The 19,595-nt window shown below is 49.6% G+C and overlaps 1 protein-coding gene across 1 annotated transcript in view; it reads left to right on the forward strand.

The window, feature by feature from the left end:
• The window catches only part of LOC147727409 (prostaglandin reductase 1-like), an 841,629-nt gene that overhangs the window by 277,976 nt on the left and 544,058 nt on the right, over window positions 1-19,595 (forward strand). The window contains exon 4 of the mRNA XM_086963105.1: window positions 15,652-15,711. Coding sequence (XP_086819231.1) covers window positions 15,652-15,711 — 60 coding nt within the window. The remainder of the gene's footprint in view (window positions 1-15,651; window positions 15,712-19,595) is intronic.

The following is a 19,595-nucleotide window of genomic DNA, read 5'->3' on the forward strand; positions in this document are numbered from 1 at the left end:
CATTACTTAACTAACTAATCTTTTACTGATCAACAGTCTTTCCTCTGGTCGATACACCATTAGTTGAGAAGTTGATGGTGATATTAACTTTTAACTAACTAATTCAATCATAAATTGAGAGCTCACAGTTACAAAATAAGGTTCATTTAGCATTCAATTATCAATACAAAACACATTCAGCAATACATCGCAAAGGAGTGGATAGATGTAGAGACAGCTAGTTCAATATAAATTAAATTTGCAAAGAATTATGCAAATTCAAGACAGGATTATAATTACCCAATCACAGAAATCTGGAAAATCAATCCCCCGGCCAAAAGACTGATGGAGGTCCCCCAAATAGGAATCAGGACACAAAGACTATAGGACAGGATCAGGACAGGATAAATACTTACTAATCTTCTCTCTACAACCCAACGCACGGGACACTTCTCAGGGATGGCCGAGATACCCGCCACCCCCTCTCAACACAATCCCCAAAAGGAGGGAAACCGGAAACAGTTCTTGAAGTTTTTGGAAGTGGGATGGAGTGACCATCCCGGCCGTATTTATTAAAACAAAATTAAAACATTAAACGTTTCATGTTATGTACAATTTCATTACCACATTACGATGTTTGGCTATCCTTAACAGATTCTCTAATACAGAGGTTCTCCTAGCCGAACTAGCATCCTACAAACATTTTCTTGACATATTGAAATTGTACATCCTAACGTTTAAGGGCCAACGGCAAGGTCATAACCGGTGTCAAGATCCCTAACCCGACTTACCCCTCCCACTTGGGAGGGGCGACAGCACGGAGGCGTACCTCAAGTGCAACTACTACCAATTTCCCTTGACTTGACGGGGGCACCTAAAGACTCGACGCCAGTTAAAGGTCGTTCGAATACTCGTGTGAGGTATCTAGAAGGTATCGTAGACCTTATCCCAACCCCACACAACTTACCGCATCTGCCGTCGCAGATGTCACTGGCCCCGGGAAATTCCCCAGGAGGGGGCTGTAACCCCTCCTACAAAGGAAGGGGCCTTGACCGCCTTTTCCTTTACTTCCGGCGACCCATCCTTAGAAGGGACCGCCTCCCCATTGAGGGGCCAATGGCCACCTCTCCCGAGCGCTCCCATCCGTGTTGGGTGACGCCCACTCATAGGGATCTACCAATTAGTGCTCACCGATCATGACCTTACCGCCACAGGCCGGATAGTTGACCGGCTATCCGGACCCCCACAAAACTCCTACCTAAAGGTCATGTTTCAACGTTTTTTAACCATGCTAAGAAGTCTCCTATGAGTAACTCATTTCCCACCCGAGACAAATGCACACCATCCCCTAGATACATACTGTCATCATTAATACAACCATGCGAGATAGAATGCAATGTCCTGGAACGGAACAACCTACTCACTTTGGTATTAAGTTTTCTAACAGAATGGTTCAAAGCAGGAATCGAAACAGCCCCCCGCCACACTTTTCGTGGGATCATATGAGACCACGCAATTATGCACCCCGGAACTTTCCTCGCCAACCAACTTACAGTGGAAAGCATTGCCTCTAGGAGAAGTCGTCTACCGGTGGTGACCAAATCATTGCCCCCTAAATGTACTATGACTATAGACGGCGGTGACCTTGTCCGCCCTAACAAACCCTCAAAGAATGCCTGAAACTGGTCAATACAGAGACCGCCCCTTCCGTAGAAGGACACCCTGTACCCGTATTCCCCAGCTACGTGAATCATGTCACCTGCTTTGAATACGTCAGCGGCACGCCTCACGTATGAGTGGCCCACGACCCACACCTCTTTCCTCACAGCCGGTGATGTCTGACCGCTGGCCTGGTGTTGGGTCGACTGCATAGTCCGCCCCGCCTCGAAGGCTTGCGTAACTGAAAACCAAACAAAAGACAAGAAGCGTGAGTACATTATCATAGCTTCACAACATGTGCAACCGCACATACCTCTTATAACAATTGGAGGACCAGCGCCCCACACGTTTCACTTGTTCCACATTGAGACCCCTGGCTGTAGCTTCAGTGGCAGCCCCTATCCGAAAGGAATGGGTCCCAAACTCGCCCGGGTCCAAGCCCGCTGCGGTAATTGACATCGCGAGCACCCGCTGAAACTGAAATTTCGTCAGTGGGGTGGCGTCCGCGTGTCTCAACAATGTCCCTCCCCATGATGCCACCCTTCGTGCTAGGTAGTCTTCTAAACACTTTACCGGACACATGGAGGACCCTGGAATCCTGCGAATGACTATGCAGTCCCCTACCCCACCTTGATCGGTTTTGGACTTGACAAAGGATACAGTCATCGTCTCACCCCAGATCTGAACGTGTTCCTGGCACAAACCCCCCACCACATCCTGTTTATTCCTTGCCACCAGCTCACTTATCCTCATCGCCCCGTGAAATGCAAGGGTAAAAGCAGCTCGGAACAAACAGGCCTCGAACTGAGACGAGCATGTGGCGGGGAGTGTGGCCAGCAACTGGGACAACCTATCCAGACCTATCGGGCGCCTCTCATCTACTCTGCGACCCTCAAGGCGTTGCCACCCACGCAGCGCTTTCTGTACCACAAACGACGCTGTCGGGTCCTGGATATTATGAGCCCTGGCAACAAAGGAAATGGCAGCACGATGCCTCTGGGCTGTAGCCACCGACTTCCCAGCCCTACGCAAGGACATCAGAAAATGCACTACCCAATCCTCATGCCCCCAAAGCCCCCCTCTCTCAGTCCCCAAAAAGGCTAAATAGGCCCGAAACGCCCCTTCGTATGCCTTCCTCGTCCTTGGTGCTAGACTCTCTCCCACGAGGTAACGAAGTTCGGGGCACCGAGAGACCAGAGAGCTTCGGGAAAGGGTGCCGGTTCTGGGTCGGCTGAGGGAAGGAAACCCGAGAAAGCCTGCATTTGAAAACGAGACAGTGCATCAGCTGCCTGATTCATCACCCCTGGGACATGCTTCGCTCTGAATACCACGTTCAGTTGCATACACAGTAAGACAATTTCTTTAAGCAGCCTTAAAATCATTTTACAACGTGCTGCCTGACTATTGATGCATTCTACAACGGTCATATTGTCAGACCAAAATATGACAGAGTGATTTTTGAATCCATCGGGCCAGGTTCTGAGGGCCACCAAAATGGGAAACAGTTCAAGGAAAGCAATATTACTCGTCAGCCCCTCTTCATGCCACCATGTTGGCCACCTTTGTGCCGACCATTTTGTGCCGAAGATTGCGCCAAAGCCCATGCTTCCCGCTGAATCCGTCCATAGACCAAGCTCTTCAGAGGACAAGGCTGGTTTGTTCCAGACGACTCGACCATTGAAATCCGCCAAAAATGCTAACCAAATACGCATGTCTTGGCGGACCTCAGCCGATAGTCTCGTGCGATGATGACCCTCGTTTAGGCCGACCATCGCCTGGGCAATTGAACGGGAAAAGGGGCGGGCCATTGGGATCACCCTCAGGGCAAAATTCAACTTCCCCACTAATTGCTGCAATTGATGCAGCGTAACTTTAGATGCATTTATACACATTTGCAGGGCTGCCCTGAATTTCGACACTTTGGCAGCTGGTAAACGAAAACAACCCTCACTAGAGTCCAACTCGATCCCCAGAAACTCGAGGCAAGTCGAGGGACCCACAGTTTTACCTGGTGCCAATGGCACGCCAAATCGATCCATTAATACACAAAATTCAGTCAAGGCCCGGGCACATTCGTCATCCCCAGCGGCCCCAAGGAACAGAAAGTCATCAAGGTAATGCATCACATTTCGAAAACCCGTTTCCTTCGTGTAAACCCATTGTAGAAAACTACTGAATTTCTCGAAATATGCACAAGATATAGAGCACCCCATCGGCATACACCTATCCATGTAATATGAACCTTGAAACGTGAATCCCAGAAGACGTTGGTCGTCCGGGTGTACCGGGAGCAAACGGAACGCTGACTCGATATCTGATTTCGCCATCAGCGTCCCGGGCCCCAAGCGATTTAAAATGGCTACGGCCTCATCGAATGATGCGTACCGCACCGAACATACCTCTGGATCAATTGCATCGTTCACAGAAAGGCCATGAGGAGCTGATAAATTGTGGATCAATCTAAACTCACCTGGGTCCTTCTTGGGGACCACCCCTAAAGGAGAACAGACAAAATTCTGTACCGGGGGAACACTAAACGGGCCGGCAACCCGACCTCGGATAACCTCTTTCCGGATCTTATCCTGCACTACAGTCGTATGCTGCAAGACGGAAAGTTGATTTTTGCACGTCCCGACACCCTGAAAGTCCCCCACCGGGATGCGGAAACCATATGAAAAACCGTTCCGCAGCACCCCAGCAGAAGTACGATCTGGGTATTCGCTGAGCCAGGGAATCATCGCCAAGGTATCAATCGGGGTTGGTAAGGGCGCCCCTCGGACTACATTAGACCTGTTTGGCGCCTCCTCTACCCCCATTCTCACCCGTTCTGGCTCTGCACGATGACTCAGGATGGGGTGCCCCGCAACCACTACATTCGTGCTTGAACTTACACGATCCCGGGGGCCTAGTACATTTACCTTTGTTGAAATTGAAACAGAAACCCTTCTTCCCTGCATTGCCGGCGGGTCTCGGATAATCGTCGGTACCCGTACCCGACCGAAAGGGCGTCCCCCCATATAGGCGGGAGGATTCACCAACAGTACTCCCCACCAACGGCATTTTCAACATCCCTGACTCTTTCATTTTATCCCATGTCAAAGAATCATAACAGTCCCAGGTTAAACTTTTGTTATGCTCCATCGCTTTCCTGAAAAGGTTGTCATAACAGAACCATTGGTTACCTTGGTGCGATGTCGAGTACCCCATAATTCGTGACTGATATACTGGAAACTCAGGGAGCAATTCAGGCCTACGTTCCCCCAAAATTGACGTAAAAATTCCCCATGCATTGCCCCAGTTGCCAATATTCTCATTTACTTTAAAGGCGGCCATTTTTGCGCGCCAAACACTTGGATGCATCAGATCCTTTTGACTCTTAACAGTTTCAACCTCATAATGATCAACAAGCAAGGAGAAAATGTTTACATATTCCCCCGCCCAAATCTTCTCCTTTATTGCCAAAGGAACATGTTGCCCCAATTTTTCTCTACGAGAGGGTGCTGACTCATCCCTCGCGATCGGCAATGGCCGCTTACCTGCACCGAACGCTGCTTCCGCCACTCGTGGCTTGTCTATCACCGCAGCCGGCGCGGGTACCTTGGCTGTATCACGTTTCTCGCGCAACTGTTTCATCAGTGCTTGCGCTTCGGCAGCCGTGGCGCCCTCGCTACTGTCCCCCAACCACGCTGCTAACTGTGCCGCCAACTCAGGAGGCATATCCTCAGTGGATGTCGGGGTGACTACGACGGGAATCGGATTCCCTTCCTTCGGTACCGGAGCCGGTACCGGGGCTGGCGCCTCGAGCGGGGAACTGGGGACCGGGACGTCTCCCCCGGCTGGCCCCCTTCTCGGCCTCTTTGGCTTCCCCCCAGCCGGTGGACGCCCCGATCCCTCCTCCCCGTCTCGCTCCGCCAACCGCTTCTTTATTTCGGACATCTCCTTCATGAAGACCCGAACCATCTGGTCAGTCGTCATTCTCTTCGCGCCTTTCTTGGGCATCTTTCAAACGAAGTATCTAGAAGACAAAAAGAAGGATTAAAACGCTCAAAATTGGCTCTTCGTTCTGTCCCGAGCTCACGTGCAGCGAGGAGGTGCAGCTTCAGGGCACAAGAACAAGAGGATGTCTTCTGGTCTTGCGTCCCTCTTTATCCGTCTTCAGGGCGGGCGTATACCCGCCCCTGCCTGCCCCGAGGGCGTGGCTGGCTGCGTCAGTGTCTAGGCCAGCCCACTCTAGGGCGGGAACGGGCGCGCCCCAGCTATGCCGCTTCGGGCATACCAGCCGAGACGCGCCCCCCGCCCAAAAATGGCTTCCCGGGGGGATCGAGGCACTCTGCCATAAGTTCGGGGGGGCCGAGTTGGTCGCCCCTTTCCATTCTCTCTCTCACACTCTCTCCCTCCTCGATATTTTTCAGGAATGTTCTAATCTAATCAGGCTGTTACTTAGGTTCAGGTTCATACGTCTTTATTCGAAATATTTCGTCACAAAAGACAATCATCAAGTTAACTCTATCGTCAACCATTAACAATTTTTACCGGGGCAATAAAAGAAGACACAATATCACACATTAATTACAATTTTTAAAAAGTTTGTCCTAAAAAACACTTTACAGTTATATAAAATGCCACAAGGTAACAACCATGTAAAATGCTATAACAGTATGTATGTCATAGATAAGACTTTAAGACATACAAGGACCTTTATAAAAACATGAATGAATCAGCCTAGTCAGCTTTCTCAGGTATACTTGGCTCTAATTATCCATGACCAACCCAGAAACTTTGCAACTGCAATAACCACTGGGTCGGATGTATCAGCCCTCAAGACCCGCAGGGCCTCCATCCCCACCCTCGTGCTCATATTTTTACAAATGGGTTTTAGCCATTTTCTTCGAGGGGCTGTATATACAGGGCATACAAAGAAGAAATGGCCAGGGGACTCTTTTTGGTCCCTACACCAAGGGCAAAACGCGTTAGCCTGTCCTCGCCATTTGGAGGTGAAAGATCTTAAAGGAAGGGACCCAACCCTGAACTGGTGGTATAGCTTCCTGTCGCTACTCTTGGTGATAATGTCCCAATATTCTTCTAGAGCGGGATCTAGTTTGTGCTCCAGGAACCTACCGGATAAAGAGGCGGTGTCTGTCTGGTCAATAAGTTGTTGTCGGACAGAGGACCAATATAATGCTTTGAAATCCTTTTTTGAGGGAAAGACGTGTTTGTTTGGGTCTGACCACTGGTTGCTCAGGCCCATGCTTTCCAGAAGCGATCTTACTTTTCTGAACCATGGGATATTACCCGAGCCCAACACAGATCTGACATCTAAAATAACATTAGCAAAGAGTGCCAGTTCAGGTGTTGTCCAAATTCTCCTCCACAAAGCCACTATTTTAAAACGGGCCACATCGTCTATAGAGTGGCAACCCAAGTCAAATAACAGGGGCTTCAAGGGACTAGATTGGGGAAGGCCAACAAGGTTTCTTAAAAATGTATTTTGGACTTTAACTAGCGTTGATAAGTCCGCTGAAGCCCATAAGTCCACGCCGTACAAGATCGCTGAACTTATTTAAACATTATACATTTTTAAGCCAAGGCCTATCCTTTTAGTCAATGATGTTCTCTGTGCCTTGATCAGACACCCTGTTAGCTGGGCAAACTAAAGGGCAAGTACATCAAGTTGGGGTTTCAAGCTAAGCCTGTTTTCAAACACAACCCCTAAGTATGTCATGACTTCAACCTGCTCAAGATTACAGCTATTCGTGCTAACGTGACCCTGCTGTACCCTATTTTTGGCCAGAACCATAAATTTAGTTTTTGATACGTTGACCTGCAGGCTATTGGATTGGCAGAATTCCTCAAACCTATTCAAAGCGGACTGAAAACCCTTCTTAGTTTTTGATAGAATTAGGGTGTCATCCGCAAAAATAAATAGAGGAAATTTAGTGCCACCAAGAGTCGGGCGTCTGTTTGAAAAGGTGCAAAGTACTGCACCACCCTATTGATGAATACCAAGAACAGGGTCGGTGCATGTACACACCCCTGTCGTACACCCCGGGTCACCAAAAATCTCTCTGTAACCTGTCCTTGTTTGCCCCATCTGACCTGTGCAAAGTTTGCTTCATAGAGTCTGATAACCATATTAAGGAGTTCTCGTGGCATCCCCATGTTTCCTTGAGCATCCCATAACTTAGCTCTGGGAACTAAATCGAAAGCAGACTTTAGGTCTACAAACGCTGCATAAATAGTACCACCACCCAAAATAACAGCCTTCCAATAAATTAATATAAACCTAAACACTTGTTTGATTGTGCTAACACGGGATCTAAAACCTGCTTGTAATGGGGATAGGATGTTCTCTAAATCCATCCAGGACTGGATCTTAGCAAGCACCATCCTAGCAAGGATTTTCTGGATGGCATCTATTAAGCTTATGGGCCGATAATTCCCCGATTTCGTACGGTCACCTTTTTAAAAATAGGCAATATTTCGGCACCCTGCCAAGAGTCTGGAATCGTTGCCCCCTTCACAATAGCATTAGCCAGAAAGGTAATGTAAAGCACCCAGTTTGCGGGGTCGGATTTAAAAAGATCTGCCGGGATGCAGTCCATCCCTGGTGCTTTACCTCCTTGGACCATCCTGAGTGCACTCTCTACATCTTTTCTATCAAACACCAGTGGATGGCTGGGGGGTCAATAGCTTTGTGAAAAGTTCAGCACGGACAAATGCTGCCTCTACAACCAGACTCCTGAACTGGGTTTCAAAATAATCAACCCGTTCTCCGGCTGTCACATAGTTGACTGGGCATTTGAGGTTCTACGGACTTACCCCATTTAACTATCTGCCAGAACATGGTCTGGTTTTTCAACCTGCTAGCCTCAAGTAATTCCTGCCAGTGAAGGTCATCCCACTCCTTCTTAGCTTGTCTTTGAGTTTTCCTGTAGGCCGCCCTTGCTCTCCTGATATCATTGGAGATTCTCGATTTTATAGCCATCACCAAAGAACCATAGGCCCTGCGGCACGATTTATTGTACCAGTGATTTTTTGGTCTTTTAGCTGGTGCCTTACTGGGTTTGCTGCATTTTGAAAAATAAGATTTAATTTCCCTAACGAGCTGCTCGTGAAGTGTAGTTGCTTTCATAATGATTTCCTCTTCATTTTCCAGAGCCTGTAAGGCACTCAGGGTACTGGAGACCCCGTTAGAGATCTTGACTAGAGTCATAGGGTCATCGACTACCCTTTCCCACGAACCCTGCGCACATCGTTTGTAAGCAGAGCATCCGCGGTGGCAATCGCGGTAGCTTTAACACTCACCGGGCCGCCATCAAGTCTTAGGCTAAGTACTAATGGGTTATGGTCATTCTCTGGGCGAGCAGATATTATCAAGTCCTCAAGAAGGGACCAATGTTCGACATTTATTAAAATATAGTCTATTCAACTAGAATTTGTGCCATTATCAAATGTCATCCTTCCCGTCTTATCAGAGATTGAGCGACCATTTACCGCTCTCATACCCCTTTTAATCAGAAGCCTAGCCACTGTAGGGCAGCTTCTGTCCATTTCTTGATTGGATTTTGATCAAGGTGTGGGATGTTCCATTGTTCGTCCTCATCTGCGAAAATATCTTCCCCCTCAAGATTTAGGGGTTCGAATGTGCAGTTGAGATCCCCTGCCACAAGCACAAGACCTTCCATCCCGACAGAGTTAAAGAAAAGATCCAGCTCATTAGTAATTCCTGAGCTCCGCCCACCCGGCTGTCCTCTAGCATAAATGTTAACAATAGTAATCTCAATATGGTTGGGCCTTGTTAGCTTTGCAACAAGAATATCCGGGTTGTCCACCATTACTTCGGATGGCCTATAGCAGAGAGATTTCTTCACCCAGAAGGATAAGCCACCTGACGGTCTACCTTTATTACCTCTAATAGCAGGTTTGAAGAAGCCTAGATACCCCTGATGAAATATGGAGTCCAAGGTAAGGGTGGGCGTAGTTCGCGAAGTAGCGCTACGCGAAGCTACGCGAAGTGCACTTCGCACAACGCGAACTTCACGTAGCACTACGCGAGCTGCGTAGTAGCATGTTCTCACTGTGCAAGATGTGTTTTCAATGATTGCACAGTGCGGACATGCATCTGGCACTGTGCAATCATTGAAAACGGCATCTTGCACAGTGCGAGCTGTAGTTTCCTGCTGCTCGAGTAGATTATTACTCGAGCTGCAGCTTTCTCAACGCGAACTGGTAGTTTCTCATTGAGAGCGGTCGCGAGCATGCACAACCACTCACAATGAGAAACCATACCTCCCCGCGTTGAGAATCTCGCCGGGATGTCATTTTGCTTGCTCGCGGTCGCGAACAAGACGTTCAGGACCGCGAACAAGCAAAAAATTAGCACTGCACTACGCTACACTGCACTACACGTGTTTGCACTGTGCTACGTGCAGCTCGCGTAGTGCGAAGTTGCGCAAACTTCGCAAACTCCGCGAGCGTAGCGTAGTGCTTCGCCCAGGGTTAGTCCAAGGCCCAGCTTTCCTGAAAGATCAGAATGTCATGATCATCCACAAAGTCCAACCACTCTAATATGGAGAGCTTACTCTTCAACCCTGCTATGTTCCAGGAAACAATTTTAAGCAAATGGGGAATCACCTCTTTTGACATCTGGTCTAGAGCTGTCTCTGTCAAATTTGGCCCCGCTTCCATACTACCCATACTGGGAGCACCACACTCTGGGGTTCCAAAGGCCAACCTCTCCAAGCCTTGGGCATCCAACCACCCTCCCCCAGTCATCTCCGAGGTAGACACCCCAGGGTGCACTGGGGCTAGCCCGGTAGAAAGGCAGGAGCCTCTTCTACGGCGAGGGCTATCAGCATCCAGAAAAGATCCTCCCCCAGGTGGTTCATCTCCCCAGAGTAACGTCCATCCTTACAATCCCTACCCCACGGATAAGCCCCTGCATGGCCTGTCGGGCTATTCTCATGTCAAACCACCCCCTCTAGATCTGAAAAAGCATCAAAACGATTAGCCAGAGGGATGTGAGTTTCAACCCTGGCAAACGGATTAACACCGTGGGGTCTCTTTGCCCGGCTCATATAGGTGTGGTTTGATTGGCCTCTGGATACTCGAGCGTAAAAATAGTTAAGGCCTAGGGATTGAATATCTCCTGGTCTACCATACCCAGCATCGTGACATATGTACTCAACAACCCATGGGTCTCTAAAGTTCACAATTACGCAATCACCCTCTATATCTTTAACCCTGCAACCCACCCAACTCACCCTTCTAATGTTTAAAATCTCTGCGTTCGAAAAAGCTGGGAGTGTTCTGTTCCTATTGAGCCAGTGGGAGACTTTATTTTTCAATTCTCTTAGGGATTCCTCTTTGTCAGCACTAAGCCCGGGAACACCTGCCAAAATAACGGAATACGGTGCGGACTCTACGGGGAGGTCAATACAGGGCAGCCTTTGTTTAAGGCTCTCATTTCCCGGTTGCGTTATCTTGCTTGGCATCCTCTCAGCTACCCGTTCATACAGTGGGGGTTGTTTACTAACTACCTTACCTGCCCCTGGGACCCCCTCCCTACTAGTACCTGGTGGGAAACTCTCTGTCAGGCACATCTCAGCACGAATCTGGGAGCCCCGAATTTCCACCCTATCAGTTTCTACTGGCTGGGAGTCCCTACCACCCCCTCTGGATACTTGGACTTGACCTGCAGGCGTTGTATGCTCAAAACCCCCACCACCTTTCACTATGTTATTTAACAAACTGGAACTTGCTAGAACTAGCTTTTCGAGTTGCTCCAGTTTGGTGTTTATAATTTTTGTTCTTTCTAAAAGGGGTAACATCAGTGACTTCATTAGTTTTTCCGTTTCTGCCATAAGCACCACGTTTGCATTACCTTGAATGGGTGGTTGATGGGGTTGGGGCATGTTCGTGCTCGCGCTGAAGGGCTGGCCTAAGGATGGTGGCCCAGGATTGGAACTATTCTTCTTTGGTAGTTTTGCGTATTCACCCTTTTGGGTGCCTCCCCCTCTTTTCCTTTTGCCAGAAACTAGATTGGACGTAGTGTCTTTACCCACTACTGTGTCTGTATTTCGGATATTGATACAGGGGCTAGGTGGAGAATGCAAATTGGATACCACTCCATGAGAGCCGCTAGAAATGGTGCTATCGGTGGTCAGGTTCAAAGAGGTATTTGCCACCGGAATTTCTAACCCTACTAACAGTAATCTGGAACTTGGGCTCGGAACAACTGGGTGGTCGTTGTGTCTTACGTGAACCGGAGTTATCGCAGACCCAATTGTACCCAGAGACGAACGCTTCCCTGTTAGGAGATTTAGGGACAATCGCTTCTCTGTTAGGGCTATTTCCTTTTCCACTACCGCAGCTGCCCTCGTGATGAATTGATCAATTGTCCCGGTGACCACCCCCCCCAGTAGTGGATAATGTAGCTTTTCTACCCTTTCCAGAACGTAGCGCCATTGAAAATCCTGCTTGATTGGCAAGAATGTAGAATGCAAGCAAAAGTTATACAAAATACTGCCAACCAGAAGTGCAATAGACAACACTCACTACACCACCCGAAGCTTTAGAGGGGTGGCCCGGCCCGGCCTCGTTCGACCTAAGACGGGGCCGCCCTTGGCCCGGGCTTTGTCCAGGCACGTCCCGCACACATCCCGAGCTGCGTGGGAGGAGCCTGATTATGTAGAGCAGTGAGGCACGTTGATTACGGGAAGAGGCACCAGCTGGTATCAACTGGGAATGCTGGTCCTCGCAGTCCCGTGATCATGGTGGTATTGTGGCTCTGTCCGTATTTTGACACCAAACAGCAGTGACCCACAGAAAGTCAGCAAGTAAGAAGAACCTCCACAGTCCTCCACAATCCAAGGTATGAGTGCTTTCAATCAGCGAGCGGCACCTGCGAAGCGGGGGCAGCAAGGCGTTATAAGGCTGCAGGCAGGCAGGTGGGCTCATTACGGGAAGAGGCACCAGCTGGTAAGACCTGGGAATGCTGGTCCTCGCAGTCCCTTAATCCCGGTGGTATTGTGGCTCTGTCCCAATTTAGACACCAAACAGCAGTGACCCACAGAAAGTCAGCAAGGATGAAGAACCTCCACAGTCCTCCACGATCCAAGGTATGAGCGCTTTCAATCAGCGAGCAGCACTCAGGTCTGAATCTTCTCAGTCTGTTCCCTCTCTTATTCCTCTTTTAGCAGCTATTGTCTCTCCGCATCTCTCTAGTCATCAATAATTCTGCATCAAACTCCTCTCGCTCTTGATCATCATCAATGTCGACCCTCTCTTCTTAAGCTACTCTAGTTATAGTCTTAATTCCACTCTCTAAAGTTGCAATCTCTGTGAATTACAGCATATGATTGGTCGGGCACAGGACGTTTCATCATACCATGCTGACAGTTTCTCTTTTTATTAATGTTTATATTGTTTTGCAAACCCACCCCTTTTAGCTCATTTAAAGTCTTTATTTCTCATACGCGTATTGTTGCAAACTTTTAAACAGGTATTTAGTGTAGATCTGACAGGCTCACACTAATAGCAACGTTTTGGTGCTGGACTCGTAAAGCTTTGACCCTTTGCAGTTTTTCTTTTCCTTAAACTTTTAAACTTCTTAATACAGTCTTCATAGATGAGGGATACATAGCACCACTTTCCCACATCCCCTGTCCTTGGCATATGGCCGTCGTTCAATTCTTCGGTCATCAGGTCAGAACCATGATTTACTAGGCATGCGCGACTTGTTCGTCATCCAGACGCCATTTCTTATTTTCATAATTGTATCAGGCCCAAACACACACTATTGATAAAAGAATCAAAAACAGTTGTTATTTTCTTCATCATATGATCCTCACTGTTCACCACCCACTTCTACTCTATTCCATGTTATTGTTATATGCTGGGCATGTGGATCTTCAAGACCATGTATTAGTCCTTCTTGTGCATGCATGAGGTTTTTTTTCTCTCAAAACACAATGTTGATTCACACATGCGCAAAGTGATTTTCATACACAAAGCGACTTTTAGTCACGTTGCGTTTTTATTTCACATTAATTCAAGCACACGTAAAGCTTTTCTCCCCATATTGGTTCTGGTGCATGGTAATTTAATTCCGCTCACAAATTTAATAGTTAGCAAATGTTAACGAGGATTTCTCCGAGCAAGTTTTATTTTCATGAATTCTTGTTCCATCACAGGTTTCCCTCCTTTCTATCCCTCCCCTTTTCAGATTTTTCCAGGTTTTAGCTTTGCGAAACCTGCTTGGAAAAAAATGTGTGATGTAAAGTTTCCCTCAGCTCGGAACCCCATATCAGGATTGCTCTGAATCTTGGGATGCTGGCCCCTAGTTTGCTATCATGACTTTGTCCCTGATCCTGATGTGAGGTGGGAGGATCATGTGGTGAATATGGTAGCCCTGTAAAAAGAGTGTCTGAGGTGAAGTGGCAGTACTTCATTTGAAAAATAATAAGTGCCATGGCCCATGGTTTTGCTCAGGTCGGAGTGCCAAATACCAAGGCGGCATGGTCTTTAACCTGCCTCATGCCTCTTTATCCCATCCACAGTCACTGCCTTTTAAATCTCACTCATGCAGGTTCTTTTCCATATGTGCTTCTGCTTTAATTCACCCTTTTCACTGTTCCCTATCTTTGTCTTCCTCCTTCATTCGTACTTTTCTGTGTTGTTCTCTCTCGTGTTCTGGATCAAATTCTGATGAGGAAAAATATGTGCAAGTATTCAAAACTGGGTGCCGATGGGCCCCACCTGATTCCACTGCCTCAAATTAAGCACTGTGCACAGGGTGGATGGCGGCTATTTTTTCAGCCAGATATCGGGTGTCCCAGTTTGTGTGTGTGTTATTGCGTGCTTCCCGGGCTTGTGTTTGGTCATGGACAATGCAAACAACTTCCAAGAGGAACACACTCAACATGGGGAGGGCGGACTTTCAAGAACTTTGAGGCCTAAGGCCCACCAATAGAACCCCTTGTGCACATGGAGGGAAGAGCCATGTCTGGTGGAGCGCTCTTACCTTAAATACCTCACCCTTGCCTTGTCGGGATACCTACTTTAGAAGAAACGTATGGTATTCCTAGGTTTCCGTGTATGGTTTTTCTAGAGGTTCCGTTAATCCAGTCCTCCCCTCCACACCGAACAGGACCTCAGTTCCCACCTTTCTCTACCGCGTGACGTTTGGTGCTACTCTGAGCCCAGGATTTCATTGCACCCTTTACTGAGAACTGCCATCCTACTCCCCGCAGTGATATAATCTATATATATAAAAACAAAAGTATGTCTGTTTGTCCTTTATGCATTACTACACCATTCATCCGATCGCCATGAAACTTTGGGAAGTTGTTGAGTACACTACCGCGAAGGTTTCTGGCAAAAAAAAAAAAGAAAGAAAAATGTGTTAAATATTGGCCCCAGGGCCCTCATAATCTTTCCAATACTGAACGTTTACAGTTTACGGTGCGGCTCGCTTTTGCAATGACCATCAACAAAGCACAAGGACAATCGCTGCAAGTGTGTGGACTAGATTTGGAGAATCCGTGCTTCTCACATGGACAACTCTATGTGGCCAGCTCATGCGTCGGAAAACCTTCTGATTTATTCGTGTACGCATCAGACAGAAAAACAAAAAATACCGTTTATCCACAAGCACTCAAATAAATAAACAGAATTAAAACAACACTTTAAAATGTTTTCCATATTAAAATGAATAAGTTTCAATAAAAATTACACAATGTAAATTGAATGTTATCATAACAAGTTTCCTTATATTTCCTTTCTTCTGAGATCACAGCAATGCGCTACGGGTAAGCTAGTATGAAATAAAACAGTGCTTGAGAGAAATGTATTTAAGGCCATGTTAATGATTAAACGCCCAATATAAATATTGAGTAAAAATGCATGACGGCCAATCCTACAAGTACATAATGCGCACAAAACAAATTCACCTGGGCTGTGCACGTGAAAAGACCGGAAGAGTGACTGTTTTTATTGTTTTTCTCCTTGTAGACCATACAGTCGACGAGTAATGAAGGAAGGAGATGTCATGCTTGGCACCCAAGTTGCAAGGTAACTGCAGTAGTTATAAGCTATCCACGCCCAAAGTAAAACTAACAAGATGTAGTGTTTGTACAGTGCGTGCACAAAGAGGCACCCGCCTTTTACACACAGATCCATACACAAAGCTGTATTAAGCCTAAATTATGTGCTGAGTCCTATGCCCACATGCCAATACGCACACACTATTCTTTGGAGACAAGGTATTGCATGCAGCGGGGGCGCAACAGAATGCGTAAGAGGAGAAACAGGCTGGTGCTCACGTGAGAGGCACAGCGTGACTTGCACCAGGAAAGCACAGGTAGTGACTCACCTCAGAAGAGTACTGGAGGATGCACCTCTGGGGAGCATTGAATGATGTGCCTCAAAGGAGCATTGGTGATGTTCCCTGCAAGACCAATGAACGCTGTGTTCGGGGGAGAACCGGTTGTTGTGCATTTGCTGGGCACAGGGAGGTGTGCATCAGAGGAGCACAGGATGCGCAGGGATATGTGCAGAATGGGTTCACAGATAGAAATACAACACGGGGCACCAATCACAGGACTCTATAATATCAGTTTGAGCTCAAGTTGTCTCTTGTCAGGAAGAACAAGGCATCAACACCTACGTTTTTGGCTTTGCGTTAGAATTTTTGTTGTTATAAATGTGGAATGTAGAATGATATTTACAAGGGGATATCACCACAAGACCACCACTTTTAGTGATGTTCTGGTGGAGATATCCCCTTCCCCTTATTTACAAGGTGGAGTAAAGCCACTTAACATGACTTAACCTTTTCACGCTTCACTTAGAGTAAAAGGGGCATGCAATGGGTGTGGCAGTGGCTTTCCGCTGCAACACCCATTGCTTTTTCACGCTGCCCTATATTTACAAGGATGGGGCAGCTTTAAAAACTAAGGCCAGGTAGAACATGGTTTTAGAATGGCGATTCAAGGAGAAATTTTGCTCGTATTTTTTTCTTTGGAATGCAGCACACATAGAAACAGCAAATCACCTGTAAAAATTGTTTGTTTTGTCATCCTTTGGAGCAGAATATTCTTTCCAATTGAATGCTGCTCATAAATAACATGGGGGGTTTGGGGGACAGCCGAGCAACAAGTGGTCTGCCCCCAGGCAGATTTGGGAGGGGAAGGGGGGGCGAGCAAAGGCAGCCATTTTGCCGCTTTGGGCTGCATTGGGAATAGCCCAAAGGCAGCTGCTCGGGCCCCCTCTGAGGGGCTGGGAGGCCCGAGCGGTGTGCGCCAGTGTGTGGCCGGGGCGGGAGGAATGCCCCCCTCGGCCACTGTGTCATCGCAGGCCGGCCGCCCTGGCAGTGGGGGGCCGGCCGGTGGAGGCGGCAAAGGATCCCGGGAGGCAGAGGAGGTCGGAGAGAGTTGCGATGGGTATGTGGGGCTGGGAAGGTAGTAAGGCAAAGGCAGTGGAGGCAGCAGGAGGCGGAGGAGGGAGAGCCCCTCCCCTCCAGGGCGAGCGAAAGTGTCGAGGAGGGGGCCCCAGGGGGGCGGGGAAAGGGGTACAGGTAGCGCCCTGGGGTGGGCATAGGTGGATGGGAGGGATGATGGGTATGGAAGGGGATTTTGGGGAGGTGCAGGAGAAGGAGGGGGGAGGGGATGGAGTAGAGAAGGTAGAGGAGACCCAGGTGGGGGATGAGTACATGTTTCTTTTATTGTTGGAGTCAGGGGAGAGTGAGGTGGAGTTGGGGGGAGGGGATGGACAGCCGGGCTGGGGGGCGCCTTCTGGGTTGGTAGAGGTAGGGGGGTTTCAAGGGGCGGAGGGGGCAGGGCCTTCAGGGTGGGGAGAGGTGATGGAGGAGGTTTCGTCAGAGGATGGGGGGCAGGGGCAGGGCGGTTGGTGTGGAGCGGGGAGGGGGAGAGTGAGAGTGCGGATGGGGGGCGGGAGCAGGAGCGGGGGTGTGGGGAGTAGGGGGATGAGTGGGGGCACAGCTAAGTTTGAGGGACCCAGCACACCGGGCCTACCTTTTCATTTTCAGGAGGAAGACCGGCGAGGGGTTCCGGACTTGGCAGGGTTGGGGACAGCCCCTCAGCCCCGAGGCGAATGGATGATCGGGCCACCCACGGTGGGCCCGGTGTCGTCGGGGGATCACGGTGCGGTTGGCACAAGAAGGCCCAATACGGGCTCGCTGACCCCACCACCCACAGGGCCGCCACTGCTTGGGGGACAAAGCAGGAACAGGAGGACCGCGTTGCAAGTTCTTATTGATGTGGACAGGGCAAGGGAACGGTGGAGCAGGCATGGCAGGCTGCAGTCGGCTCCGCCGGCCGGGAGAGGTTATGTGCAGGGTAGGGTGCACGTGATCGGGGATGAGGAGAGTCTGGAGGAAGGGAAGTTGAGAGATGGCGAGGCTAGAGGGGGGTCCGCTTATGGTGGTGTTTTCCAGGTGTCATGGGGTCCCCGCGCATGGACGGCTTGGACATCCTTTGCGACATCGGCGGATCGAGTGGAGGAGTGACGGGCGTCATCATTGACACCAGATAACCTCAGGGCGCGCATGGGGTCTGTAGGGGTTGAGGGGGATGCAGGGGACGGGGGTTGCTTGAGGTGGGGGAAATATGTGGTGGACAAGGGTGTGGGCCCTGAGGTTGGGGGATTACCGGAAGACGGAGGGAAGGTGGTGCCGGGGAGTGGGAGCAGCACGGCGACTGGGAGCGCGGCGACTGGGAGCGCAGTGACCGGGGCTGGCATAGTGGATGGCGGTGCAGCGAGCGGGTCTGGAGGGGCGAGCTGGGTCGCGGCTGCGGACGGGGTGGCGAAGCCGGAGTGTAAGGAGCCGAAGATTAAGCGGCTACCTTACATGGGAGTTATGAAGCCTTTGTGTGCGCATTTGATGCTGGCGACCGAGGAGCGGATTTGGAAGGGGGAGTATGTGGAGATACTTAAACTGTTGCATCGTGAGGTACGGGCGAAGGAGGGGTCTAAATAGGAGGAGTACGAGCTCCAGAAGCGGGCCAAAGAGCCCCTCACAATAGAAAACTGGACGGCAGCGTTTTTAATATTCGCCAGTGTATATTGTGAGAAATTTCCGGAGCGGTCGGTGTCTTTGTTTAAATACATGGACGTGATTCGGAAGGCCCAAATCACGGGTGGTGGATATGCTTGGGCCCAGTACGATGAGGAGTTCCGGGCTCGGATGGCTTGGGACCCGGAGGCGAAGTGGGGAGAGTTGAACTGTGACCTTTGGCAGCACACTATGAGCTTGGCTGGATCAGGGAAAACCATTTTCACGGCCAGCAGGCTGCCCATAATTTATCAGCCCTTTCAGGGCCGACCCAGCCGTGGAGGGGTGGGTGCAGGGGCAAAATCTCAGGCAGGAGCGGTGGGGTCGTGCTGGGATTACAACAAAGGGGCGTGCGCTAGGGAACACTGTCGGTTTAAACACAAGTGCTCGGGCTGCGGGAAGTTCGGTCACCCCTTGCTTCGGTGCTGGGGAGCGTTGGGACAATCGCAGGGGTCCATGCAAGGGCAAGCCGGGGGAGCACGTTCGGGGGCTTGGCAGCAGCCTGGCAGTGCTAGAGGAGGAAAGGGGTCTGGGCCCAAGGGCTCGTACTCCAATTAAGGTGGATCGGTTGTGCGCGGCCCTGCAGGACTACCCGGGCGAGGGTGCAGCCAAGCGTTTACGGGTCGGGTTTTGGGACGGTTTTCAGTTAGGGTACGAGGGTCTGCGGAAGAGGCGATGGGCGGACAACTTGAGATCTGCCAAGGAGCACCCAGAGGTGGTGCAGGAGTAGCTGGAGAAAGAAGTCAGCGTGGGCCGTATGATGGGCCCTTTGACGGCTGGCCTTTGGAGGATTTGATTGTGTCACCTATCGGAGTGGTACCTAAGAAGGAGGCGGGACAGTTTCGCCTCATTCAGCACTTGTCGTGGCCGGCAGGGGGTTCCT

This window comes from Lissotriton vulgaris, chromosome 3_1, assembly GCF_964263255.1.
Source record: "Lissotriton vulgaris chromosome 3_1, aLisVul1.2, whole genome shotgun sequence".
Lineage (NCBI taxonomy): Eukaryota > Metazoa > Chordata > Amphibia > Caudata > Salamandridae > Lissotriton > Lissotriton vulgaris.